The sequence below is a fragment of the Tyto alba genome, unplaced genomic scaffold (assembly GCF_018691265.1).
Source record: "Tyto alba isolate M040663 unplaced genomic scaffold, T.alba_DEE_v4.0 Super-Scaffold_2, whole genome shotgun sequence".
NCBI lineage: Eukaryota > Metazoa > Chordata > Aves > Strigiformes > Tytonidae > Tyto > Tyto alba.
The window spans coordinates 68,198,212-68,225,788 of NW_024881282.1; the positions used below are offsets into that span (position 1 = coordinate 68,198,212).

Sequence of the window (27,577 nt, forward strand, 5' to 3'; positions counted from 1 at the left end):
ATTAATAAGCTTGTAGGTATATGGTAAGTGGTTTGGTGTTCCATAAATGCCAGTAAAGTTAAAACTTTTTCAGTTCAATTATGTGTTAACTGTTGATTATTTTTTCACAGCTAGATGGGATAATTCAGAAATGCAGGAAAGTATTCTATTGGTTAACTGAGACAAGGTAAATTTAGGTTAGATTCCTGACTAACCTAGGACTAGATGTATTTTGATGTTACTCAAACATACAATTTATGCTGGGTTCCTCTTGATTTACATCATAAAAGCACTTAGGTAAACGATTTAGCAGAAGAAATAGTAATTGATATATTTTTGTCTCTGTGGAAATTAGTGGCCAAACCCCTTTGAATCTGGGGCAAAATTACACAAATGAGAACTGGGTACAATAGATGTATACTTTTGTCCCAGCACTGTTTTTTGGAAAATAATCAATGTTTCTGTGAAATCCGTTAAAAAGTAAAATTTTCAGTGGGGACAAGGAGGGAAGTTATACAAAGCGCTCTTATTTCAACCAATCCAGTGTTAATCTCTATCATCAGATATTTTGGGGTCTTGCAGCTACTGTAGGCTTGGTGCCTCAGGCTCCCACTTTGATGTTGAGTAAAGCTTCGTATTCATCTCAAAATATAATGCATTCTCTCCTCATTGAACTGCTGTAGTGTGTCATGGGAGAAACAGAGATAAAAGCTTTTAATGTACCATGAGGATTTTTCTTCTTCATTATATTAAATCTCATAGCTGTAATTCCATTATTAAAGCTCGTAGCTGATTTAAATGGCATAAACTGTGTGTTAGTAGAACATGGAAAAGGAACCTAGATAAGAGTGTTTAGTTACTCTTTAGATGTGTTGCTTTTAGAAGGATTTACCTTCTGCCATTTTTAAATGAGGTGTGTTTCTTTGTTTTCTTCTCTGTGCTTTATTTTCACAGGTATCTTGTGACAAATTTAATGGGTGCTGACCTGAATAACATTGTGAAGTGCCAGAAGTTAACAGATGACCATATACAGTTTCTCATCTATCAGTTACTTCGAGGTCTTAAGGTACTGGCTGAATGCAGGAGTTTTGGTCAGCAACCAAAATGTAGTAATGACTGGTTCATTGCAGTGACAATACTTAAACACCTTTTTTTAAGTTTTAAGAGTGCGCAGATAGCAGCAATAATTTCAGAAGTTACCATATCATTTTTCTAACCAGAAATAAAACCCCAAGCCTGCCAGCGTTTACGTGCGCAATAGGTGTGAATAGTCCCCTTGAACATTAACTTTAGATCTGTGTCTATTTAAGTTATTATTGAAGGAGAATCACATGCTAGATAGTGTTTTGAGTGAATATGTTCTGTTGCACACAGTGTTTTAGATACTTCACCTATCATGAGAAGGTAGTGAAAAAACTTCTGAAGAATGTGAAATTGATAAAGAATGATACGTCAAGTAACTCACATTTGTGCTTTGAAATACATGTGGCAGTTTGAAAAACTGTAGCCCCGATTTTTGAAGAGATTGTCACATGTGTGACAAGTTAGTTGGGTTCTTTGTGAAATGTCTGGAAGTGGAAGTTAATCCTAGAAATGTACGATGTTGCACGTGATGACTTACGATTTACTCTGCCTGTAAAGTCATTGCTTCCTTTAATCGTATCAGTGAAAATTTATACACTTAGATAACATGGGCGATGAGCAAGGAAACTATAGCAAAATTTTCATCTGAAATAATTAATATATGTATCATTTTGATGACATTAAGCATATAAGTGTCTATAAACAGGAGAAGATGTAGAAAATGCTTCCCATTACTAGGTGATAAGCATCTTCTCAGACCAGTGTTGATTTTCCCAGACATAAGCAAAAAGAAGAGAGGGGTCAGCTGCTTTACTAGCTAACTCAACAGTAATAGATATTTTAGACATGCAAAATAACTGAATGTTTGACAGCAATCCATGGTAAATACTGGCTCTGAAATACTTATTACATGATTTTCAGCAAGTCACCTTGTGCCTGAGACAGTAATTCTTATTCATGCATGCAGATTCTGTCAATTTAAGTGCAGATTTGAGTGAATAAAAATTGCAGAACTGAGCCCTTAATTGCTTTGTCTCATTTACTTAAGTTAATAGCTTAATTAGGAAGATGGATTATGGAGTTAATTATCCAGTTTGGCGTTTTGAATATAAGTATGTTGTGTCAGAGCTAAATAATAGGACGAGTTGTGCTCTAAAGTGAATATTAATTTCAGAAATGCACTCAGGTGCATTTCTGGCTCTGTTTCAGATGGGAGGGGTTGGTGGTGGCTCATCTCTTCCGGAATGGAAATTCCGATGTCTCATTAGTCGAAGAACATTTGATCATATATAACTCCTTGTTTATATCAATGCTGGAGTCATTACAACCTGTACTCGCATACTCGAGTAAGCTTTGGGCTCACTGGTAGATGTGTTCAGCAGTATTGAGCACAGGCTTCGTGCCCTGCAGAAGCTGTCTGAGCAGACGAAGCATTAACATGGAGCTGCATAGCTTGGCAGGCTCCTGAGCTGGCTGGCAAGGGACTGCTTGGTGGCACTGAGAGGAGAGGAGCTGTTGTTGTCTCAGCAGAGCAGGGACACAGCTCCTTCTGTCACAAGCAGTGGTTTGGTTTCCTCCTCATTAAGCTGCTCACAGGTGTTGAGGAGCACTCAGGGGTGGCCATGCTCTTCTGATAAACCATGTGTAGGTCTGGAAGAAGAAGAATGGCCTTGTTTTTTCTTTGGGTTTTCCCAGTTGATATACAGATTTTGCATGAAATCTCTGCTCCTAAACAAGAATATTATTTGACCTGTAGAGATTAGAACATTTTCAGGGTCTTGCTGATCCTAGTCAGTAAGGTCATAGATAAATTGGCTGTTAATCCTAACAAGTGAACAATATGCAATTACAGAGCAAGCTTTTTTCAATTTTTGAGTTTTAATGTGTTATTGAAAATAGCAGAGACACTAAATAGCCACTGAAATACTGCTTTGGGGCCCCTGCTTTGAAAGAGGACCAGAAGTAATACTGTGGCTTAGGTCAGTATTTTGGTCACTAAGCTGTCCCAGGGTCTGAGTATCTCTCGCCCACATTCAGCACTCACAGTATGGGAGGCTGACTTACACCATCTAGGAGTCAACCATACCAGTCCCTAGGCCACTGACTGCACTGAGCCACCAGCTAGCTACTCAGCATGGACATCCAGATAAGACTGGAACAAATTCCAAATCGGTAAGAAACTTTCAACAGAAGAATCACTGCAAGTGCTATCTTTTATGGTAGAATCTAGTCTTCATAGTTACTTTTCCTGAAATACCCAGCTCTAGATAAGACAAAACAAGGAGGCTTTGAAGTTTGTCATACCACCCTTTGATCTGAAAATGTAGTGTGACGTCTTTTCTGTACATAAAACAATCAGTCTCAGAAGCGAAAAGTTAAAGACAAGTGACTTTACATCTTCCTTCACCTCTAACTTCAAATCTTACCTTTTTTTTTTCCTTTTTGTTTCACAGTATATTCACTCAGCTGGAATCATCCATCGGGTGAGTTCACTCATTGCGATAACAAAAATGAATGGAGTGTGTCCCTCTGCACCAAATGTGTTACTAAGACATAGTTATAATACACTTAAAAAGGTTAAAATCATACTTGACTGACTCCCTCTGTTCTGCTACAGGACCTGAAGCCCAGTAACCTAGCTGTAAATGAAGACTGTGAATTGAGGGTAGGTATCGTGCTGTTGTAATGGAGAATGTTGTCAAAGCTCACAAGATTAACAGTGTTCTGAGAAAACATTAGCTACCATTTTTATTTCTGATTCCAGTAATTTCAGCTGTTTGGTACTGTTGCTCCCCTGGCATAGAAAAACCATTTCCATGAGCATGTGTTTTCTCCCAAATGTTAATTTGGTATGAACACAAGTATCTTTGCAGAATGTTCATCCCTACTTCCTCACAGATGAAAGAAACATAGGCTAATAATTTGGCCCATGTGTGATATATGGAATATATCTTAAAAGTTTGACCTAGCATGTGTATCTGCATCTGCCATGTTTAGATGAAGCCTTTTAACAACTTTCGTTTTTTTATCTATAGAATATACCGGCTAAATTAAATAATTATATGAAAAAAAGTTATATAACATAACAAAAAAAAAACAGTATTACCAGTTATGTTACCAGTTACAGGCAGTAAAAAAAAAAAAAAAAAAAAAAAAAAAAAAAAAAAAAAAAAAAAAAAAAAACACAAACAGCCAAAAAGTACCCTGTAATCCACACTTCTCAAGTGCTATTTTAATGTACACATCTATATAAATACATATCTTTGTGTATCTGTGTGATATGGTATTACATAATAAGCATGAGACTGGAGAAGGAAAAGATGTCTTCTAGCTTTCTAAGCCTTTAAGCCTATGAATGAGAAGTTTAGCATTTCTCTGACAGCCAGAAACATCTTTCTCCCTATGGCTGAGACTCTGATGTAATCACTTTATTCCAGCTGTGGGGGATTTAAGAAAAGATTCCAAATACTACAAGAACAGCAAAAAGTCACAATAGTGAATAAGAGAAGTGTAGTTAGGTTCTCGCTCTAATCAGGATCTGTGGTGAGAAATTGTAGTTGCTGTTTGGTTTAGTTACACTTGCAGATGCTCAGCAAGTTTCATGATTATTCCTTCAATGTCTTTGTGCATGTATGTTCAGCATCTGTGAAATGTTATGGGTCATCTGGGTCTGATCATGCACTCTAAAATGTGTGCTGTATCTTTGTAAGTAAAGGAAACTTTTAATCTTTTTTTCTATTATTATGGTATCTATGCACCTCCCTTGTCTAACATTCATTACACTGCTCTTTCTTTTGTTTATATTTATAACTCTGCTTCCTCTGATACCAAATTATTTTCTGGTAGAACAAACTAGTGGATATTTCCAGATACAAACAAAAAGGAACTAGAAGTAAAAAGAAGGAAAATGTGTGTGTACGCGTTTGATAGAAGTGATCAGCTATTAAAGAAAAATATTGCTGAAACCCTTATAAAAATAAGGGCATTATTTTTCACACCATTATTCATGCCTTGTTCGCCTCATGCTTTTATTTTTTCTTATTTAAGAAATAAATAATTCTTTTAAAGTATATTAGAAGTAGAGATGCAACTGTGTTATTTATATCTTAATATTTTTCTTTAGGCTTTTTATGTTTTTTTAATTGGATTATAACTGAGGAATTTGAAATGATACTCTTAAAATTTTCTTACTCCCAATTAAAAGCCATCAGCTTAATAAATAATCCTGAATCTCATCATGGGAGGTTGCCACTGATCTTAGTTCACGTTTCTATTTGAAGAGATGCTAACTAGCTCAGATAACTGACTTAACACATCACTGAGGCTCAGATGGTACCCTTTCACAACAGACTCTCTTAGTGTTAGAGATGCCTTTTAGCTCCATAATTAGTGGGACATAGACTAATCAAAAAATACAAAGCAAAGAAATGAGCAAGAAAAAATTAATTGAAAAAACTTCCCGTCAATGTAAACTTAACAGAGGAGAGCATATGGAGGGGAACATTTTGCCATCAAGTCTATGAGTAATATGTGTACCTAAACAGAGCTCCTTTGTTGTTCAGTGGGAGAGTTCTACTGAAAACAGATGGTGTGTGATTTAAATCTACCTTGTTATGCAGGATATATGTTTCTCTCCTAGTGGCATCGGAATGATGTGTGATTTGGGTAAATGCTTAGATATGAGAGGGAAACAAGAGAAATTCTACAGATTTACGATCAGCTTTTGTGGTCTTTAAATGTCTAAATGGCCAGTGGCACTTGCCATTGGTATTTTACACAAGCGTTCTCAGTTGGTAGCGTTTCATTTTTTTATTGCAACAGTGCTTATTTTTAGCAAACGAATGTCAGTGGAAAATTGAACTTCAGGCAAAATGTAAAGCTTGCCTTAGAGGACAAAGAGCCAGGCTCATCGCAGTGGAAGCATCTTTATGCAGACCCATAGGCTGCAGGGATACAGCAGGGAGAGCAGATGAGCTTGTCCTCAGTGTTGCAGTTTCACTTCACCAATAGTGAGGGACTGTGGTTAAACTGAGAGATGCGTAAAGGGGAAAATCAGTACCTATAACAAAAGTGAGGAGGGATTTTTTTAAATTAGTATATTTCATTTTATTTTTATTCTGTAGATTTTAGACTTTGGTTTAGCTCGACAAACTGATGATGAAATGACCGGATATGTTGCAACAAGATGGTACAGAGCTCCAGAAATTATGTTAAACTGGATGCACTACAATCAAACAGGTAAAATGTGAAGATCTGCATTTTGCTACAGCTGTATATAGTGATGGTTTTAAAATAAGAGGCAACTCTGTTTAAGGATCTCTTTGATTCATCGTACACATTTCTCTCTCCATTTTTTGGCAGTTGACATCTGGTCAGTTGGATGCATCATGGCAGAGCTATTGAAAGGGAAGGCCTTATTTCCAGGAAATGATTGTATCCTTAACATAAAACATTAAGTTATAAAAATACTCTCTAATTCTTCCTTTTTTTTCTAATGACTTGAGTGTTTCCATGGAAATGGCTTTGAGGTAACAAACATCTAAAACAGTAAACAATTTTCGCTAATCTTTCAGTTTAGTGTATGTGACAGATGAATATGAGACCCACAGGTAGGAAATAAACAGTAACAGATGTTTCTAAACAACAATAAGTTACATTTATTCTTTGTTGTATATCGGTATGTAAATAATAGCCTAGTTACAACAGAGCAGATTTCTTCCATGTGTGTATCTTACTGAAATAACATACATTAAAACTGAAGCTGAAGGCACTATTTTTTGATCAGCTAATATAATTTTAAATAATAAAACTGCTTTTAGGCTGGAAGTTCCTAAAAAACAAATATATTAACTTTTAAATAATAAGTGAATTAATAGGCGTATTGTGTCCTGATATAAAAAAAAGCCAGCAGTTCCAGAAATGCCACAGGAGCAACAAAACCCTCTCTTTTCTTCAGCGCTGTGCTGTGGTCCCTGCTGGAGCATCAGGCATTTCCACTGATGTTTCCTGCGCTGCCAGGAGGAAAAAAGGAACCGTTGCTGAGGAGAGCAATAAAATAATAAAAGAAAACTGAAGAAAAACACATAATGAGGAACGAGGAAATAACTGCAGCAGAGGAGGAAAGCTTTTAATATGAGAAACAAAGGCACATTCTTCTGTACTGAATATTGACATTTCTCACTTCTCTGAAACTCCTCAAAAAGAAAACGCTTCTGCTAAAACTAAGCCATTGCCAGGTGCAAAACAACCTGACATTAGAATTGCCTGAAAAACTGTTAAGAGAGCTGGGAGACCAAGTCTCTCCGCTGACCTTTCTATTGTGCTCAGCATCATTAGGCTCTATTGTAGCCACAGGCATTGTCCAGATGTTCATCATCTGGATGATGACTGTGCTTCAGACTGTGATTATGTGATATGTGGTGTTTGAAAAAATCAATACATCTAGTTTTCAAGAAATAAGATTTTTTTTTTGCTGTTACAAAATATTGCCTACAATTATGTGATTACATTAGTTTAAGTAAAGCTGTAAAATAACCTTGAGTGTCTAGGGAAAGTGTAATATACTTTACAGATTATATATGGCAATGAAAAATTGAACATTTTCAAGGTTTAAAACGGATTCTTAAAGCTGCCAAATGAGAATTTTTCCCTTACCAGTCCTCAGATTAGTAATCTAGCCCTATGTGTTGCATCGTACTAGATTGTTCTTCAGAAATCTCTCAGATCACTGAACCATAAATGTGCTTTTAAAATTAAGTTTATGGCAACTAGAACAGGAAAGCAATATTTTGCACACACCTTTCTCTTTTCCAGGCACACCTGACAGATTCATATAGTACAATAGAGAATTTGATTCTCTAGGACTAGTTTTAAACAGATACGAATTGATATCGTTCCATGTACTACAGTGGAATTGTCTTGCTGAATGGTTTTAAACATCTTAACTATCTGCATGAAAGCTCATTAATTGTTTAAACACAGGAGGACCCTGTGCTGTTTATTTCCCTGAAATAATGCAGATATTGATCAACTAAAGAGAATAATGGAAGTTGTGGGGACACCCAGTTCTGAACTTCTGAAGAAGATATCATCAGAACACGTGAGTTCGCAGCTTGATTCAGTTAACTGACTTTCTGTCATTCTTTTCTCTAATTGGCATCACATGCCACCGGTTGTCTTACACAGATACTCTGATTTGGAAATGAGCAAACACTTTAAAGTGGTCTCTTTTTTGCTGCTAGAATACCACCATTCAAAAAATATTATTTTTAGATGCCTCGACTATCAGATTAATTTTTATACTTGTTCTGAGGTACTCAGTTTTAGAAAGGAGTTTTGCAATTGGTCCTGATGATCTTTTATTTTGTTGTTATACTTATAATAAAAAAATTCAAACTCATGCTCAGCTCAGGGCATTATATTTTTATTATTAAATCTGATGTCTCTTTAATTTTTATGCTTTCTATTGTAAAGGATCTAAACAGAGATATCGGAATCAAATAACGTGTGTTCTGCATGAGTGCTCTTATTTGGATCCCTAATTTGAAATTCATATTTGTTCATGTTTCTGAATGCTTGTCTGAGGTCCACTTTCATGATAGTATCTGTAATTAATGGTGTGACTTTTAACTCTTCATATGACTTTAAAATAGTAATCTAATAAATGAACAATCTTCACTTTGTTTCTCTGCTAAAGCTACACTTAAAGGATTCACTTTAAGCAATAACCCTGGGTATCCAGCTGCAGAATGAGATATGGTATTGATTGATCAAGGCAGGTGATAGGCACTGTATAAAAAAAAAACAGATAAACAGCACACATATACCTCCTAAGCCAAAGCTGTTTTCTGAAACCTTTTCTGTATACACCTCAGACTAATACTGATGGCTGTTTTTCAGATTCTGTGTATATTGATGGGTTTTCTTTGAATTTACTAATGAATACACTAGTGGATTAAGTAAGCAGGAGCAGTAGGAGAGCCAGAGCAGCACTGTATTTCTGGAAGGCGCAAGCATAATGAAACCTTGGGGCAGGTCAAGGCACAGCCCCATAGTTTGTGGGTACCCAGCACCTGGGACTGGCCAGGGCGGGAGGAGGAGCCGTCCTTGTACCAGGGACTGGATCAACCAGCAGATCTCAGACTGGGCTGTCCTAAGAATAGGTCCTTGCATAGCTTTGATGTGTTATTAAGGTCCTGCAGGTTTTGCAGTAACGTGTTCAGAGTAGTGTATACAAATGTGTGATTTACCCACAACTAGTCAGTTTGTGAGATTTTTGATTATAAGATTAAGCACCTTAAATACCTACTGGAGATAGTATCTGCTTTTGTCTTTATTTTTTTGTGTTTCAGAGCATACCTCAGTCAGCAACAGAGAAACTGTTTTACTGAGGCTAATTATACCTTTAGAGCATAGGGAGAACACAAAAACCAAGTTAATGAATAGGAGTGCTGCTAGGTCATCTCTGGGCTACTGCTACCTGGTTAGAGGAGCAGTGGCAAAGGAGATGCGCACCTTGCTTGGAGGTACTTACCTCTTGCAAGGGAGTGTCTATTCTATTCCTTCATTCTAGTTCTTTGTTGCCTTGTAGTTTGGCTTTATTGTTTAGATATTTCTTAATGCAGCTTGCAGTCCTGGACAGTTTTTTCCATTCCTCTAACAGCAAGGTCAGAGGTTTTCTGAAGTGCCAAGCCTGTTTTCAGTTATAAGTAGAGGATTAAAGAACCGGAAACTAAAACATCAACCTCATGTGATGTTTCAACACAAGTTACTGAGCTGTTTTGTCAGAATGTTAATATGGGTTTAAATTTCATAACTTTCAGAATAACTTAAATGTCTGGATTCTACTGGTTAGGTTTCGGTGGTAAATATGTAAGCAGAGGGGACAGGTTGGGACGTATACTTCAATAGGTCTGTGTTGATTTCAAAGGACTGCAGAGGAAGGCTGGGGTTAATTTTTACTGTATCTTGTTCAGTCATGTTCAGATTAGTGATGTTAGCTGATGTCCGTACAGAAACAAATAATCCAAAAATCCACAGATGTTTGTCGTAAGATAATTTTACTTCTTGTTTCTACCGTGGTCCATAGCTTCCATGCAAGAATGTGTGACAGCTCTCTTTGCTCTGCTGTTTGTACATATGTATAAGCTAATGCCCTGGAAGACTTAACTCCTGATAGGAGCTGCACACCCTGACCTTCCAGCAGGAGTTTGCTGCCTTTATGAACTTTAGGGACATACAGTAGGTGAAGTGGAGCCTGTCTTTGACTAGTCTTTAAACATCATTGACTGCATGACTCACTACAGCTGCTAAGAAGAAATCATCCCTTTAGAAATAATTGCTGTCAGCCCCCATAATAAAAAGGGAAAATGCTAATATAGTTTTAACAGGTTGGAGACATAACACATGAAAGCTTGCTTCTTTTAGTAAGACTCTGAAATATATCACTAATGGTAGTCTAGAGTTTCGATAGAGTACGCTTACATCTTACAAGAAGCAGAAAAAATAAATACATCTGCCTCGTTATATTAGAACACAGTTTGAAAAGAGACTGTACTATGTAATGGTTTAAAATACCTTTGGATCAGTTCATTGTAGCTGCAGAATTAAGATGATGGCAGAGAGAACAATGTAGGGTACAGGATCTGTTTCTCAGGTGTGGTTGTAGAATTGCGCAGATGATATGTCAGAGTATTTTACAGTTGTTTTATGATAGTCCAGAAGACAGTGCTACAGTTATCAATCTGATACCTCACTCGAAACCATGGAGCTGCTTAGTATAAACAACTTTATTTGCTTTGCTGTCTTCAGTAGGCCAAGGATGCTTAGTTAGCTTCCTGCAGATAGTCTCATTCTAACAGGATTGCTAAGTGTGCAGGGAGATGTCCCTATAACACAAACATGTTTTAAAAGGATTAAGTTTTTTTTCAAAGACCACCTGGGTTTTTTACAGATTTGGGGACAACCATTTGCTACTTCTTTAACTGTTCCACTTCAGAATTCCCTGTTCTGTCTGATCCCAGCCCTTCAGACCAGAATTCAACCTCTTTTCTTGCTGACCAATCTACCTCAGCCCAGGAATTCATAGGTCATGTAATGCCAGGCTCCACAATGACATCTGTGAGTCTGATATGTGGGTAGACTTTTCCTAGCTGAGTTTGGGTGAACTTTTCACAGCCACGGTGACAAGGCAAGCTATAAATTCTGTTAAACATCTGAAGATCCTGCACCCTGGCAGTGTCAGGATTTGTTCTTTGGTTAGCAAAACTACTGTTCGACAGAGGAGAGGGGAGGGGAAGGTTGCAGATGGGGTTATACCACTTCACTGAGGGTAACTGAAAGATGATTTAGGTTGCAATTTCTGAATGAATGTTACATGCATGTGTTCCCTGAGGATATACTGCAATGAACTAGTAGGTGAAAACATAAGTGCTAACATGTAACCCTTAAAGGAAGATATAACTGTTTAAAACTCTCTTGCTTATTGTGCAATATACAGGAGTGACTGCTTAAAACAAAATCATACGTTATGATTTTATGTGAAGGTTTCCCATCTAGAAGAAACATGGAAAATATTACGTCTGTTTTTTTAGAGTTGATACGGTTACTGTTGGGCAAAATTTAACCTCTGTGCGTGTGGTATATATATTGATTTATTCCTAGGCAAGAAAATACATCGAATCTCTTCCACATATGCCGCAACAGGATTTGAAAGCAGTATTTCGTGGTGCCAATCCATTAGGTAAGAAAGTCACACTGATACAGATTAAATCTTTCACTAACGTAGGAACTCAAGCCTTCCTCTGCTATATGTTCCCATAAAATAATGATCAGATGAGTGAGAAGAGCATTACTTAACCTTTCATTCTGAGACTATTTCCCCTTCATGAAGTCTGTGTCTTTTCTTTATGGTAGAGATGATGGGAACCTCCTAAAGGAAAATAGTCTGTGGATAAAAAGCAAAATCCAGCTATATATACCAGGAATAAATAAAAATGTCATGGGGTCTAGACTAGAGACATCACTTCTGGCTCAGGAAAGCCATGAGCTGTAAATTGCTGGCAAGCAGAAGAATATACCAGGAAGTACAGCTGTTTGAATGACCCTTTTGAGTATTATTTCCTAGGAATACATGCGCCATTGTTGGATACAGGATACTGGGCTAGACAGACCTTTGGTCTGATCCTGCACAATTGTTTTTATGTTTAACCAATTGGTTCTGCCCGTGCAAAAGAGATGTTTCTGTGAACCCTTTCTTGTGACATGGCAAAGGAGACGTTTGAGTTACTGGAGTCATCTTACTACAGTGCCTGGTCAGTTCTATCAAGTGCACATTAAAACATTGTATATAGGGAAGTAATATGAGTTATATGTTAAGTAATATGTTCTGCATTTGTTCTGTGCATTAAGAGACAATTTTATTTTTACAAATACAAGTAGCTGTGAACACTTTCTTATTAAAAATGGGATTTATTTCCAAGAGGTGCATCAGAGCATGCTACATATTAATATCATAAAAGCAAATTAATGACAGTGCTTATGTGAAAGCACTGCAAATCATTTTTATATAGTATTTTAAATAGCTATGATGAACTTTCCATAGAAAACCAATTTCAGCCTTGCAGATCTCTCTCATTTCTAATATTCTGCAACTGTCAACTTCAAATATATTTTCTTTATATTGGGTCCTGTAAAATTGCTTTGGGGTTTTCATCTGATGATTTCATCGGTGCAGCTAATTAAAAGCCTAATCTCACATCCATAGTTTTAAGTTACCCAGGTTTGCACTGATCAGGACCAAGTTAAGCACATGATGCACAACACAGGATCTTTAGCTTTTAAGCACACAGAGATCTTTTCAGAATGAAGGCCTTGGGTGTCTGAAGAGGTGAATCAGATATCAAATAGACTATAATGAACATTTGTGCATACCACAACCAAATCATAAGCTTCCTTCAGCTCTGAAAATTGTACTTTCTGTATAAAATCTTCAAAACTTTTTTGTTATATTGCCTAAATTGTGTGGGTTTGCCAATAATGTTAACCATGTTTTAAGGTGAGTGGGAAGAGATTGTGTGTAAGCAGTTGCCTTCTCTTTTATTTCTAGATGATCTCTTCTGGCTTTGAAACGTGTTTCACTTTTTCCCTTAGCTGTAGATCTTCTTGAGAAGATGCTTATATTAGACAGCGATAAAAGAATTACAGCCTCAGAAGCACTTGCCCATCCATACTTTGTACAGTATCATGATCCAGATGATGAACCTGAGGCCGAGCTGTATGATGAGTCAATAGAGAATAAGGAGCGAACCATAGATGAATGGAAAGGTAACAGAATTGCACACAGCAGTGAATACATGCAACAGAACAAAACCTTACATAAATAACAGTTTTCCTCTGTTTCTAACCAGAGCAGTGTGAACTCTTACACCCCAAGGAAAAAAAAATAAGTCCACATGTGTGCTTGTGGGAGTGGAGAGGTGGAACAGGTTGTGTTTCCTCTCTGGATTTTGCTCCCTTCCCCCATTATATCATCTCCTCATGAGATTCCCTATTGCAAGTTTAATCTTAACAAAAAGCTGATGCTAATTACCAGGTAGCCACGTGTTCTGTCTTGCTTCTAGTTTTCTAGGTCAGATCCTCAGCTGAAGTAACTGTCCTAGGGCAAGTGATGCTATTTGGGATTCTGGTCCAGCTTTGTTCAGAACTAGAAATTAATATTTTGCACATAGATGTGCATTTTGTTAATAATTCTTTAGATAGCTAAATAATTAGGATTAATAGATAAGCCATGTTATTGATACTGTTTGAGATGAGAGTTGATGATTTTACTTGAGAGTGACACCCCAAAGCCCATCCTTGAGAAATACTGCAATAACATTTTTTTATTAGTCAATCCCATGCTTGCATCATGAGCATACTGCAGTACAGTATCACGGAAGTAAGATGGCTAAACAGTATGTCTGCAGGTACACTGAAAAGTACAGTCCAATTTCATCATTGTTTAATGAGGACATATTATGCTTAAATTCCTTACTAGACATTTTAAATTGAGACTAATGTTCTAGGAAACTAATTGTCCCTGTTTATCAATAAAGTCCCTTCCTTGGCTTAAGATGAAATATGTACTCTATAAAATAAATGTTCTTCTCTTTCTTTTTATATATTCTAGAACTTTTACTCCAGAAAGGTTTGATAAAAATGTATTGGCGTAGTGAGCAGGTTTATGATGAAAAATACTGACCTCCCATATGTTACTCATGCCCTCCCACTTGTGCCATGTTTCATCTTGGGCATTGCAGGGGAGACGAGCAGACTGACTACAGCAAATACATCTTAAAGAAATATGGGAGTGGGGTTATGGGTTTCTCTACAATAAAGCAACCTCCTAGAGCCCTGAAAAAGGGTTTTCTAGAGGCCTACTGTGTCTGTAAAAACAAGGATTGACTGGTAACGCTTACTCCTTACACATGCTCTCTCCTCTGCAAAACCTGGCAGCATACAGCACTGCCCATATGTCTTGTTTATTGAGAGGCATGTTCAATTTGCTGCTGTACTTATGAGTGGATGATTTGTTTTCTGCTTCTTTTTCAGTTGACTGAATATTTAACAGGAAAGTTTAACAATTTCCGAGTCATGAAGCTGATTTCTGTTTGTGATGAAACTCCATTGTAATTATTTCAGGAACAATCTTAGCTTAACACTTTCTGAACTGAAATGAGAATGTGGAGGTGAATTCTCTAGGAAGGACAGTATCATATTTTTCTACATCACTGTCCTTGCTGTAACTATAGGTCAAATTCCTTCTTTATACAGTGTTAAAAAAAGGCCTGAGACAAAAATCTCAAGCACAGGACATGCAGATCTTCCTTCTGGCCATATTTTTGTCTTAGGGACTAAGCTTTTTATTTTCAACTACAGTATGTGCCACATTTAAGTAAGATGACATAAAGGTGACTATTTGCATAAAACATTTGTATTGTTGATGAAATATTGACCCAGTTTCTCAAGATGTCAATGGTGTATTATTTCTCCTCTTTTTCTTTCAAATTAAAAAATCAGTGGTGCTTAATCCCAAGAGGGACTGAGCACCAAAGCAGAAAGAGATTTCAGATAGTTTGTCTTGCGCATTATACATTTAAGAGTTTCCTTGGTCTCCTCTGCACACTGCTGAGGCTTGCAGCCCAAGCTCATAGATTTCTCTCTGACATGTTTAATCAGTTAGAAAGTATTTCAAAATTTTAGAGGCCAAGAGTAGGCTATTCAGAGTTGAATGCTATGCACTCTCCTTAACTGTTGCTGCAGTTGCACAGATCTCAGCGTAACATCTGTACCCTGCTGAATAGGTGGCATGAGAACTGGCTGGGTAAGGAGCTGCATAAACATACAGTGCGCAGCCAGGAGGAATAATTTCTAATATAGTTCCAGGTGTGCAATTTGTGAGAACACTGGCTTCCTCCAAGTTCAGGGCTGCCTGTGACCAGATACTACTTAATAGCTGCAAGTCAGTCACTGAAAGAATCATCTAACGAACCCTTCCGCCTCAGGGCTTCTGCACAGAGAAGTTCTTTCAGCGAAATCCTTCACTGAAGCTGGCACACTGGTCACCGTACACCATGCTACAGAATAACACAACCAGAGCATAAGCAAGGTGCAGCCCAAAGATTTTTACATACTTTTTGGAGGAGTGTTAAGTCCACTTGCTGGTGTAGCAGCTGTCTCAGACAGATCTGTTTAATAAACAAGTTAATAGGCACAAGCTTGATGTGATTTAAACAAACATCACTGTTTGATAAACAGAACCTGAAGTAATGCATTGTTAGCCGTGTGTGAAAAGTACATGGTCCTTCAAATGCAATATCTAACTTGAAAAAATACATAGGGGGTAGCCACTGATGATATATTCCATGCACAAATCAGGATGTTGACTGGCAACATGAAAAGATACTCCTATTCCTAAAGCAGGGTATTTAGGCTATTCCTAAAGCAGGGTAGAATAGCAGGGAATCAATGTTTCTAGATAAGCCCTTCTTAATGAAAATAGAACTGCTACATGCTTCTAAGACAAAATATTTTTTTTTCAGAGGACCTTAGAATTAAGTTAGTTACAATAAAACATAAAATAAAAAACCCCACAAACTTAGATACCAAGACATTAGCACAGAATTGCAAGTGATTTATGTTGAAGGCAATTGATTGAGAGATGATAAAGAGCATTCTTCACAGTTAAAAGTGTGCATTTAAAAACCTGTTCGGGTGCTTTTAAAGATTCCATTTTCCATTACATTTTGTCCTCTATTACATCATTTTGGCAGGTCATCTGACAGCATAATTGATGTTTCCATTTCAGGGCCTGTGTGTTTTAGTAATTAGCTGAAGGGAACAGACATGTTGTACAATAACCGTATTTGTGAGTCTAGTTTGTAATCTGAGGTTAACAGTAGGATTCCTAGTGAATTCAGTCTATTTTTGGATGTGGACTCTAAAAAGGCTGGAAATACAAACTACAAGTCACATGCATCCATAGAATTGTTTTGTCTGGAATATTTTCTTTTGAAGAGAGTATCACCTAATTCTTCTCTCTCCCTAACACCTCTCTACAGAACTTACCTATGAAGAAGTGATTAGCTTTAAACCCCCCGACTTAAAAATGGATAGCCTGGAGATAGAACAGTGAATACAAGCAGCTCTGTCTTGCCTCACTGCACTATGAAGACTGTTAAAATATAACCATACAATTTAACCTGTGGTCAGACATAGATTTTACTATCCAAAGATGTTGGAGAAGATGTGGAAAAGCAGATGCGTTATACAGAAGCCAGATGGTTGTCTGTTTTGGGTGGGTTTTTTTTGCCTTGTAATATGAATGTATTCCCAACTCACAGAGGGTGATAAAGAACTGTTTTATTCTGACAAAATTATGCACTGAGTTCTGTCAAGCTGTGTGTTCTGCATGTTTCATTTTATCAGTTGTATTGCCAAAATAACGGTGACTTTTTAAATTAATTTCAAACTTGTACATTTAAAGCATGAATGTATACAAACATAAACATAGAAGTCCATACAAGCAGTCCATTTTTTTTCTTCCATTTTATCTGTCCATTTTCATCTTATTTATAGTTAGTGCCTTTATGAAGAGAGAGTGTGGTAGTGAGATAGACAGAATATGCGTATGTAGTCATATCTGTGGTGGTCTTACAAATTTACTGGATGTCTCTCAAGCAATCTTAACACCAGTTGAAAGTCAGTAAAAATAAATCTTTGTCTTCTGTTGCCATTCAAGTGTCTGTTCTCATTATTTTACCTGTGTGTATTTTTTTTTAATCTGCACAATACCCGTTTGTGCGATGATTTTACTTCCCGATGGGACTCCTAACCATGGCATGGGTGGAGTGCTGGTGCATTGCCCTGCCGTTACAGGAAGGTGCCCTGAAGGCACTGTGGCAGATCTCTGTAGCCTTCTGCAAGCTTCAGCGAAGGCTGTCACAGATGGCAGTGCAAGAGTACTCCGTTCAGTTCACAGCTTTGAATTCAATATTCCTCATTGTCTTATTTTCCTTCACATAATCTTTGGGAAAATAATCTAGTAATTGCCATTGGAAGACATGACAAGAAGATTTAAGAATTTGTTTATGAAAAACAAAATATCCATCTCCTCTGACTTCCTTTTTAAGCAGAATTTTAAAGGCTTTCCAGCTCTGAAAAGTTGGAAAATTAAATAATAAATTGCAGGATACACCAGATACTGAGATTTCTTAAAGAACTAAATTTATCTGATTTCCCCATTAAAGGCATAATACTGAAACAGGAATATTCTTAGGCACGAGGCCTCTGGTGGTGTACTGGCTGTGTCTTTCTATGTACTTGTGACTCACAGTTGTTCAATGTTCATTTTTGTGTCTTGTTCTCACTCTGTCAGAGTCTCCTTTTGGAGGTGGCTTTTATAATATCTAGGTTTTCTGCAACTTTTGTCATTAAAATTGAGTTGTACAGCTATAACATGAAGTAATGAATTCTACTGCATTTATTTACCTTCCTCTGTATCTTTTCTATGTAAAAAGAAAAGCTTTTTCTTAATAAACAGATTTAAAAAAAAAATCAGGTCCAAGAACTTTGATTTTTCAGAGGTGGTTAATACAGTATTGCTTGTTGTCTTTGAGAAATTTTCCATCTTTTCCATCTAGAAAATGTGCTCCAGATTTGTGGACTAAGTGGCGGACTGTTGTTGGTAATGTTGACCAGTTATCCAATACCTGCATCAGTGTAATACAGCCACTTGTATTCAACTTTCTGTAAGGCACCCTAATCTGAAAGTAAATGTGTATGTGGATTTTCTGTGAGTCCTCTGAAGTGTTGTCTGGCCATCATTACTTTGGCTTCCTGCAAAACTGAATGAGGCCTGTAATGGTCATGCAATGACTTAATTTCATCCTGATGGAAATAGGTGAAAAGGTTATAAATCATTAAATTATTTGTCTGACTACATAATGAAAATAATCACTTAGTCATGTCTTATCTACATTTTTTTTTATTTGTTTGTTTACTAGGTAACAGAAAAGAAGCTCGGTGCTTTATTTTCTCTGAAATCTGATAATGAGCTTGCTAGCCTGGTCTGTAGCTCTATTCCAGCTGGAGTGGCAAGGATGAAGTAAAGAGATTTCACAAGAACCTCCTGCATCCAGCGATAATTAATTTAGTGTGGGATTTGTCCCATCATTTGTTTAATCTGTTTTCCTGGCTATGAGGGTGGCCGTCGCCAAATGTTTCAAAGGATGTGTAAAACTCTGTGGTAGGCAAAGGCCAGACAGCCTGCTCTTGCCATAGCTCTGCTGCTTGAGGTAGAAAGAAAGTCTTTTATCTCTTCCAAGGTTTGTTCTTCTGGCAACTCTGAATCTTCCTCTGAATATTCCCTTTTATATTCAGTGATGTAATTTTTGCTAGGAGATAAATTATGTAGGAAGAATACAGTCATAGCCACATTAAACTAATTAAAGGTGACAGTAATGGGTAACAAGAGCTCAGCTATTTTTAATGAAATACCATCAAAACCCATAAATCATCTTATTTTAATGTCAAGAGAAACAGTGGGGACAGAGACATCTTCCTCCCAGATTTGCAAAATGAAGGCGATTTCTTAGACCTCAGAAGCCACTAATTAAAGTATTTTTCTAGAGCAGGTAACAGACTCCCTCGTGGTAACCCAACGTGGGACTGCAGTGTGGTAAATTTATCAGTTTACAACAGTGGGACACGGCAATTGGAAAGCCAGTACCCCACTGGGACAGAAGGGTGGAAGGCTTAGCACCAACAATGCTTATCGTTTGAACGCAGATGGAAAAAAGCATCTGTCCACCAACACAAACAGGCGAACGGAGGTAAAGATCGAGGAGTGAGGGCTTTGTCAGGCATGGTGAATCAGTAAAGCAGAGTGCTTGAAAGTAAATTTTAAAGAGTAAATAAATACAAAAGTAAGGATTTTATTTTATGAAAATTTATTTGCTAGAAATGCCTGTAAGGAAGGCATTGTTTACATGGCCTGGATTTTATTTGCAAAACTTGTAGTGAAGCCTGCTTAAACTATGGGGTTTTAATCTCCCGACACCACACTTGCTCTCATTATTACAGTCGTGCTTTTGTAGGTCCTCTACACATTGCTTGTACGTTTGAGGAGAGCATCGTAGGTTTTAGCCCACACTAAATTATGGTGCTCATCATCCCTGACCACCTGCGAAACACGGAAGGGACACTCGGAGGAGCACGGTTCAGGCTGCCACTGGGGGAGAATGCAACTCTCTGAGGGCTTTCTCTGGTTAATTATTGTCATTGTTAATGATTTACTTCTAATCTGAATTTACCTAATTTCAGCTTTCAGTCACAATAGCTTGATATCCCTCCACCTACTGAATTGAAACCATTTTTAGTATTTATTATCTCACTCTGTAATAATCAGTGTTAAGCGCAACCCCAAGTCTAGTAATTTCATCATCACAGGAAGCAAAAGGTCTTGCAAAAGGAAAAAGAAGTCTTTTGCATGCTTTTCAATCTTTTGACATGCATAAGTATACACTACATGTCTTTCAAAATCTTCAACTTTACTTTTTAAGCTCTCTACCTCATCAGCACTGAAGCCCAACAGCAGGAAATTGATATGCCACAGCCAAAGCAGAAATAATGACAAGACTAAAGAAATCTCTCATTTACAATGTGCTAACGGAAAGACAAACCAAGGACGGTTTAGAGGAAAAGCACAGTGTTAGAGGGTATCTCATGCCACAATACACAGAATTCCCTCCTCCCAGAACATACAAAGTGGCTACACAAGTATGAAACAGCAGGGTTACTAATAACTTTGGTAATTCATAAGGGGAAAAATAATAGGAAATTAGGTCATGAACACTGATATATGAAAAAATATATCATGCAACAGTAGGTCAAGAGCCATTAATTAGACAGCATTGTTGCAGAATTCCCCTTAGTACTCTTGGTGTGTTTTTGATGTGGTGCAAAAGATGAAAGCAGGACGGAAGGAGGGTCGCTATGCCACAGGATCCGACACAGCGAGATCACCCTAGGACAGGAGGGGGACAACCCTCTCAAGGACAAAATGCTGGCAACAAAAGCACCTTTGACAGAGGTGGGGAACAGTCAATACAAAAGCCACTTCCTTCCTTTCTTCCCGTCACATGTGCTCTGGGTTCGTAACAAGAAAACAGACCTCCACCTTCCTGGCTCTCGGGACCTGGTCAAAGATGAATCTGTTCAAAAAGTACGGTTTTCAGCTGCAGGCACTTAAATTACTTAAGTATCCTTTGCTACATCTGTAAATTGCTGATTTGGCCCAAGAATCCCTGACAGATGAGAAGTGGTAACAATTTAGCTCTTTTAGGAAGAGAATTGCATGGTAAATTGGGTAAATTATGTCCTTTGGTAGCAACAGACAGGAATTCAGCCTCGGCATGATCAGTGTCCTTAGGAAGGAATTAATAGCTGCACCTCTGTTTGCTTTAAAAGCAGCTGTTTGTTTCTTTTACATCTGAATCGTGCCGCTAGTGCTCATGGATGTAGTGCAACTCTAAAGCTGGTCCTTAGAAAATCAGCATGCTCGTGTGAGTGAAAGTACCATGTCATTAATTTTTGAGTCTAAGCAAAAAGCATAAAGTTTTTAAGGGGCTAGTACCAAGAGACTCAGAAAGCTGCATTAGTGTAGCTGCCACTGACCTTCTTCCCGAGATAAGATAAAATATTGAACTGATATGCCTAAAAGGGTCTAAATTTTCACTACAAGGAGGGAATATATTGTGAGTTTCCTATGCAAACACTGATCTTCCAACCAATCCACCACTTAATCCATTTGATGGGAAATTTCTACATGATGAGCAAAACTATTCAATTAGGCTTCAATCTTACATGCATACAAATGCTTCATTTTGCACTCATACAGTCCCTCAGCTTCAATTATTGTTCACAAATTAAGATGTGTACCATAGCACAGAGGTTTTAGCTAGTCCTTTTAGGTTCCAATTTGATCACAAGTAATACTGAATGCAGGAGAAATACTGAATCACAGTGGCATCCCTGAGACAAATACACATTAAATCTGCCATAACTGGCAGCCTCCACTGAGCCATACTTTGCTCGTTATAGAACAATATCCTGTAGCTTATCACTAAAATAATATCTTCATACCCATTTTATAATAGAGCCCAAAGGATCAAATCAAGAATAAACCCTAGATATGTTACATTCTGTGCAAAAATAACACACCGTACTCCTGTCCCATCCAGCTCTCTCACTAGGTTGAGATGGAAATACAACAAATGAATGCAACATTAAGGAGGATAGGAAAGATGGGGTAAGAGTATCACCAAGTTTTTGGCTATTTAAATGGATTATATGCACAACTGTGTAGTGGCAAATAAGTAAAGCTATCAATCAGTGATCCCCGTTAACATTATTTTCCTATGATTTTTGCACTGAAGTTGGGAAACTCTTCAACTCAATATTTTTTTCTTCTGTGCACAATAGCAACTCAGACTGTGACAATCTGTGATAGTTTAAAGACTAAACTCCTACAGTTTATTGTAGGAAAGGGTATGAAGGGGACCTTTAGGCAGGCTCTGAGGAGAAAGAGTTAGGAGAGTGTTAAAAGCTGTTGGTTTATACACAGCTGTCTGCTACCTTCTACACCCAGACTGGCTTCCTCCCTCACAAGCAGTGATAATCGGGTAGTAAATAGTTACTTATTAAGTTCTCGCTCAATCTCTTGAACAAATAGAACAGTTTAAAAAAATAGTTTAAAAAAAATTTTTTTTTTTTTAAAAAGTGTTTAGGTGGTACATATTTATTCCTCTCTGCTGATGGTTGAGTGCTCTTGCAGCATGGTGAGGCTCCCAGAGGCGCTCCACGCCACAGAAACTGGAACTGAAGCACCCTGCTCAGGGGTCAGAGAGACAAAAACAGAAAAGTTGCAAAATAGTTGGCAGCAGCTCCACTGGGGAAGGGTGGGGACACAACAGTATGGGAATATTTTCAGAAGAAAACTGAGATTTTTTTTAATTTAAGCTTTACTTCTTGTTGTAATAAAGAAAATGGACTTAACTTTCTCCACAGCAACATATCAAAGTAGACAAGAACAGAGTACTTTTTCAAGGTGGGGATATAGAAAGCTGGTTAAAATAAATAATATTCTAGGAATCAGCTTTTGACACTTCAGCAAGATTTTATGTTTACTGACATTTAAGTTACATTTACGGAACTAAATTATTCATACATGAATACTGTATCAAGAATAAAATAACCATGTGAAAGACATCTTATAAACAGACAGAAAGGTGGGAAGATGCTTGATTTTTCCAAGGACTTTGTAGGATCTCCTGCTTTCCCCTGGGTGAATCCACATTGCCAGTGCCCGGACTGGAGATCAAGGTCGCAGTCCCTCTCCCTGCTCACAAGGATGCACCTCCTTCGCCCAGGGCCTGGCAGCCAGCCCGCAGTGCAGCTCCTGACAAACTATGCTGAGCCATTTTAGCACTAGTAATTAGAAGTTTGTTGTGAGCAGCGTTGCCATCAAACTCCCTCACCCGACTCCATACATACAGAATTTCTCAGGAAACCATGGTTAGCTTTCTCACTGCTCTCTTGCAGAGCTCCTGCTCCAGCGCTGAAGCCTCACATCATCCAGGCTGGAGGGTAAATTGAGCTCTCAGTCCCTGGAGGGATTAGAAAGACTACTGTACACATCCTATCTACCTCATATGCTTTGCAGCTGATGGCAACCTTCCAACACACTGAAAGTTGGCTGTTTAAAAAAACCCACAGAGGTATCAAAATGAATAATTCTTCCTGGTAACAATCTTGCCAAGCTTCCCTTTATGGGATGGGCATTCGAAAAGTGGGATTTTTGCATCATTAATGCATTTATTATCTTTTACTCATGATGTCTGAAGAAGGTCCCTTTTTGTTCTATAAACCCTACAATAAACATATGCCCAAAGCAGAAACATCTGATAGCATTCCTTTTCTAGTTTGCTCTGTCAAGCACACATTGCCTGGGATAAGATACAGCCGTAGTGCCCTATTAGTCTCATTGCAACAGCTTGTCTTTGGGAAAACACATCCCCATGCACCCAGCCGAGCCTAGCAGGATGCTGAGGCTCATGCATTTTGGGATGCTGCTGTAAGCTCTCTCAGCTGTGGATGGATCCAAGTTTCTCATCTCACTCCCTTCACGGACACTTTTTATGGTTTTATTAGACAAAGCTTCTCTTGTTACAACAGTGCTGATTTCCTAGACTTTTCAGGAAGTTTATCAGTTCAGTTGCTATAGGTGTGACCTGATGGGAAAAAGTGGTCTTGTATTTGACCTATGCTGCCACCTCATCCACCTATAGCAAAGTATACTTAAATACATGAAGAAAAAACATGGGAAAACCAGCATTGGCCAACTTTTGTCAATGAATTTAAAATACTTTACAAAAGTTGCACTGTAATATTCTCAGCTTCTGTGCAAGAGTGATGCTGTCTTGGTGCTGGGTCATCTACAGTATCAAAATAATCTACTTTCTGCCTTGATAAAAAGCAAGCAGTAAGAAAGCACCATTTTGCCACACTTGGGTAAAGGAAAAGTAGGTGAGGGGTCAAAACCAGAACTAATCCTTAATGTATTAGAAACATATATATTTGTCACTGTAAGTAACTTAACTAATGGAGTAGCTCAAAACTGAGTGGAAGCTGCTCTATCCTTCACCTTGCCCATACCATATTTCACTCCAGCCATCATCTGAATGGCAAGCATGGTATAAGAGTGATGTCAGAAGTTTAAAAAATAAAAAATCTGCTGGAACAGTGGATTTTAAAAGCAAGCTGGTATCATTAATCTAGCACTTGACATGAGCCTCATATTACCTTGCCAAATGTCAGAAGGTTGCTTTCCAATCTCACTAAACCAGGGAGTTGCACAGGTCATGGGTCAGCAGAGAGCAGTGAGGGGAACACCCAGCTGTTGAGTGGATGTTTTCCTCCTGTACCCAATACATCAGTATCAGGAGGAGGGAGGGCAAGGCTGCTCTTCCACATTCAGTAGTCAGGCACAAAAAGGTCTGGGCCCATGGCAGCTACCAAAAAGGCATCGGGAACATCGAAATTTGGCTAGATTGCCCCTTTCAAGCTAATCCACAAATTGAACTCCAGTGACAGCGAGTCTGAATTACCTAACCTCAGCAACATTGCTCAGGGGTGAAGTCAGACAAAACAAAGGCTTTACCGGACCCTGAAGGACAAGAATTTTAATCATATTCACACAGTGAACACGTAAAACATTTTTTAAAGCATGTCTTTGCGTTACACGTGCCGGTCCAGGCATATTGACTATAGTGAGATTGAGAAGGTCACTGTTCTCTGCACTCCAGCACTGCAACTGCTTCAAGCTGCTGCTTGAACTGTTTCACACCGCACCAGCCATGCACGGAACCACTTGCTCTGAGCACCCGAAACAAGCGTGGGCTTGTTTCTATTTAACCGTATGAAATACTGTTGAAACTTGGGGTCTGACCCCGAGATGAACTGGGAAGCCCTCAGTACACCACTTGAAGGTGCGTTTGAAAGGGCCATTTGAAAGCTCGCTTTTGCACTCCCAGCTCTCCCCAGGCTCAATTCCTCGGCGCTTTCGCGTCAAAGTCGGTCGCACCTTACCAGATGCAAAAAGCGGCCGCAAAACGAGCGCGGCGCGTCCAACACAGCGAAGGAGCTCCGGGATGGGGCCGCCCCCAGCACCCCGGCAAGGGGCTTGTGAGGGCACCGGGCCCGCAGCCCCGCCGGGACACCCCGCGGGCCCACACCCGCCGTCCCCACGGAGCGCGGCCGCGGGTGCCCGCTCCCACCCGGTGCCGGTGGCGGCCCCGCCGGGGCAGGCGCGGGGCGGGCGGCCGGGCCGGCGGCGGGGGGTGCGCGGGGCGGGGGCGGGAGGCGCCGCTCGGCCAAGCCCAGCCCCTCGCCGCAGCCCGGCTCGGCGGCGCTGGCCGCTCCCGCCCCCCCACCCCCCAAACCTCCACACACACACCCCCCCCCACCCCGCCCGGGCTCTTTGTCGGCGGGGGCCCGCGGCGCCATGTCCTCCCCCAGGAACGGCTTCTACCGGCAGGACATCACCAAGACCCTCTGGGAAGTGCGGGATCGCTACCGGGACCTGCAGCCGGTGGGGTCCGGCGCCTACGGAGCCGTCTGGTGAGCGGAGCGGAGCGGGACGGGCGGGGCAGGGCAGCCCGGGGGGCGCGGCGGGGCGCCGCGGTGGCCTCTGCCCCGGGCCGGGGGGACGCTGCCCGGCTCGGCCCGGCCCCCCCCCGCCGTGTTCCCTGCCAACTTTTTCCGGTTGTTACCCGGCCTGGCCCGGCCCGGTGCTGCCGGGGGCGGAGGGGGGGCGGCCCCGCTGCCCACCTGGCCGCCCCCCGGGCCGGGCGCCGGGAGGAGGTTCCGTGCAGCCGGGGGAGCCCGGCCCTTCGCGGGGCGGCTGGCAGGCGTCCCGCCTTCCGCCCCACGCGTGTTTTCGTCCCTGGAGCAAGCGGAGCGCGGGGCGCCGCCCCAGCCCTGCGCGGGGAGCGCTGCCCGCGGCGCCGCGGGGAGGGAGCGGCAGCATCCCCCAAAACCCGGGGCGTTGGCCCGTGGGACGGGCCACCCGGTTTGAGTTTGGGTTGTGTGAGGGTTTGTGAGATTTCATTTTGGTTTGGGGTTGTTTTTGTTTGGTTTGTTGTTTTTTTGTTGGTGGTTTTTTTTTTGGTGTTTTTTTTTTTTTTTTTTTTTCGGTCTTCCTCCCTTGATGTTCCTCCTTAAAGCTTCTGAAAATTGGCTACTTTTCATCACAGGGCCTGGCAGCCTTTGAAAGGAACGAAACTGGGCGAGGTGTGCTGGGGGGGTGGTCGCCCCCCGTGGCACAGGGAGGCCCCGCAGGCACCGGGCAGGCGGCGGGCTGAGGGGGCAGCGCGGGGCCGGAGGCGGCTGCTCGGCGGCGTTTGCGGTCTCGCTCCGGCCCTTGCTCACCCAACTCTCCCTTTTCCCTTAAAGCTCAGCCATCGATGGAAGAAGTGGTACCAAAGTGGCCATTAAGAAATTGTACCGCCCGTTTCAGTCTGAACTCTTTGCCAAACGAGCCTACCGAGAGCTGCGCCTCCTGAAACACATGAAGCACGAAAACGTGAGTTGGGGCATTAACGGATACCCCCCTCCCCCTGCCCCCCCAAGGCTGCTGCTTGCACACCCTAAACCCAAAGAAAATTACGCAGAGTTGCACAAGGCAGATGTGTGGCTGCATGGAATTCAGGAATCTTTCGGCCTGTCTTGTTGTCTGTCTGTCCTTTATCTACAAACATCGGTTCTCACAAACCAGAATATCCTGTGGGAAACACTACTTCATTTCCATGTAGGAAAGGTTGGGTGGGATTTGTGCTGGGAGCTAGTGAGAGAGATTAAGGACCAGAAATTATAATCTCCATCACTATGTTCTTGTGAGGTGCAGGAGAGTGCAGAGCATGGGTCTGCGCCTGTGTGTCTCGGGTGCCAGCTTCTCCTTTTTTTCTGAACTGGCGTGAAGATGGCTATGGTGTACATGTTTAACTTTGGGGAGGGGGCAGGGTTTTCCTATTTTTTATGGTTCATGAAACATCTGAAAATTTTGGGCTCATACTGATGTGAGGCCGGAAATGTTAATGAATGACTAAATACATTGCTTTACTGGGAAGCAGAGAATAGGATACAGAGCTCTGCATGTATTCCCACATGATGTGGAAGAAGAACAGCTGTAGAAAGAAGCGTTGAAAGTGTCACTGAGATACAGATACTTAGTCACAATAGTGCTTACTGGTTTAAAGAAAAAAATTAAAGGAGAGATTTCTGTGAAAATAGTTTTTGTGGAATCAAAGCATGGTTTCCAGGTGAGAAGGGTCCCAGAGTGGGCTTGGAGGGTCACAGTATGTGGTTTTAAATGCTGTTCGTGAAGAGTGCATGTGAAAAAAAAGAGAGTTTGGAGGGA

The 27,577-nt window shown here is 40.1% G+C and overlaps 2 protein-coding genes across 5 annotated transcripts in view; both read left to right on the forward strand.

The window, feature by feature from the left end:
• Positions 1-17,335, forward strand: part of MAPK11 (mitogen-activated protein kinase 11) — a 32,551-nt gene extending 15,216 nt beyond the window's left edge. For both annotated transcript variants that reach the window (XM_042792726.1, XM_042792728.1), the window contains exons 4-12: positions 934-1,045; positions 3,516-3,545; positions 3,680-3,727; positions 6,186-6,300; positions 6,424-6,495; positions 8,082-8,161; positions 11,725-11,803; positions 13,213-13,386; positions 16,662-17,335. In XM_042792726.1, coding sequence (XP_042648660.1) covers positions 934-1,045; positions 3,516-3,545; positions 3,680-3,727; positions 6,186-6,300; positions 6,424-6,495; positions 8,082-8,161; positions 11,725-11,803; positions 13,213-13,386; positions 16,662-16,735 — 784 coding nt within the window. In that variant the 3' untranslated portion in view covers positions 16,736-17,335. The remainder of the gene's footprint in view (positions 1-933; positions 1,046-3,515; positions 3,546-3,679; positions 3,728-6,185; positions 6,301-6,423; positions 6,496-8,081; positions 8,162-11,724; positions 11,804-13,212; positions 13,387-16,661) is intronic.
• An 8,220-nt stretch (positions 17,336-25,555) lies between these two features.
• MAPK12 (mitogen-activated protein kinase 12) overlaps positions 25,556-27,577 on the forward strand; it is a 39,870-nt gene continuing 37,848 nt past the window's right edge. The window contains exons 1-2 of one of the 3 annotated variants that reach the window (XM_042793250.1): positions 25,556-25,779; positions 26,614-26,743. In XM_042793250.1, coding sequence (XP_042649184.1) covers positions 25,664-25,779; positions 26,614-26,743 — 246 coding nt within the window. In that variant the 5' untranslated portion in view covers positions 25,556-25,663. Of the gene's footprint in view, positions 25,780-25,945; positions 26,254-26,378; positions 26,452-26,613; positions 26,744-27,577 lie in introns of those variants that run through there. The other 2 variants (XM_042793251.1, XM_033011527.2) reach the window with 2 other exon arrangements.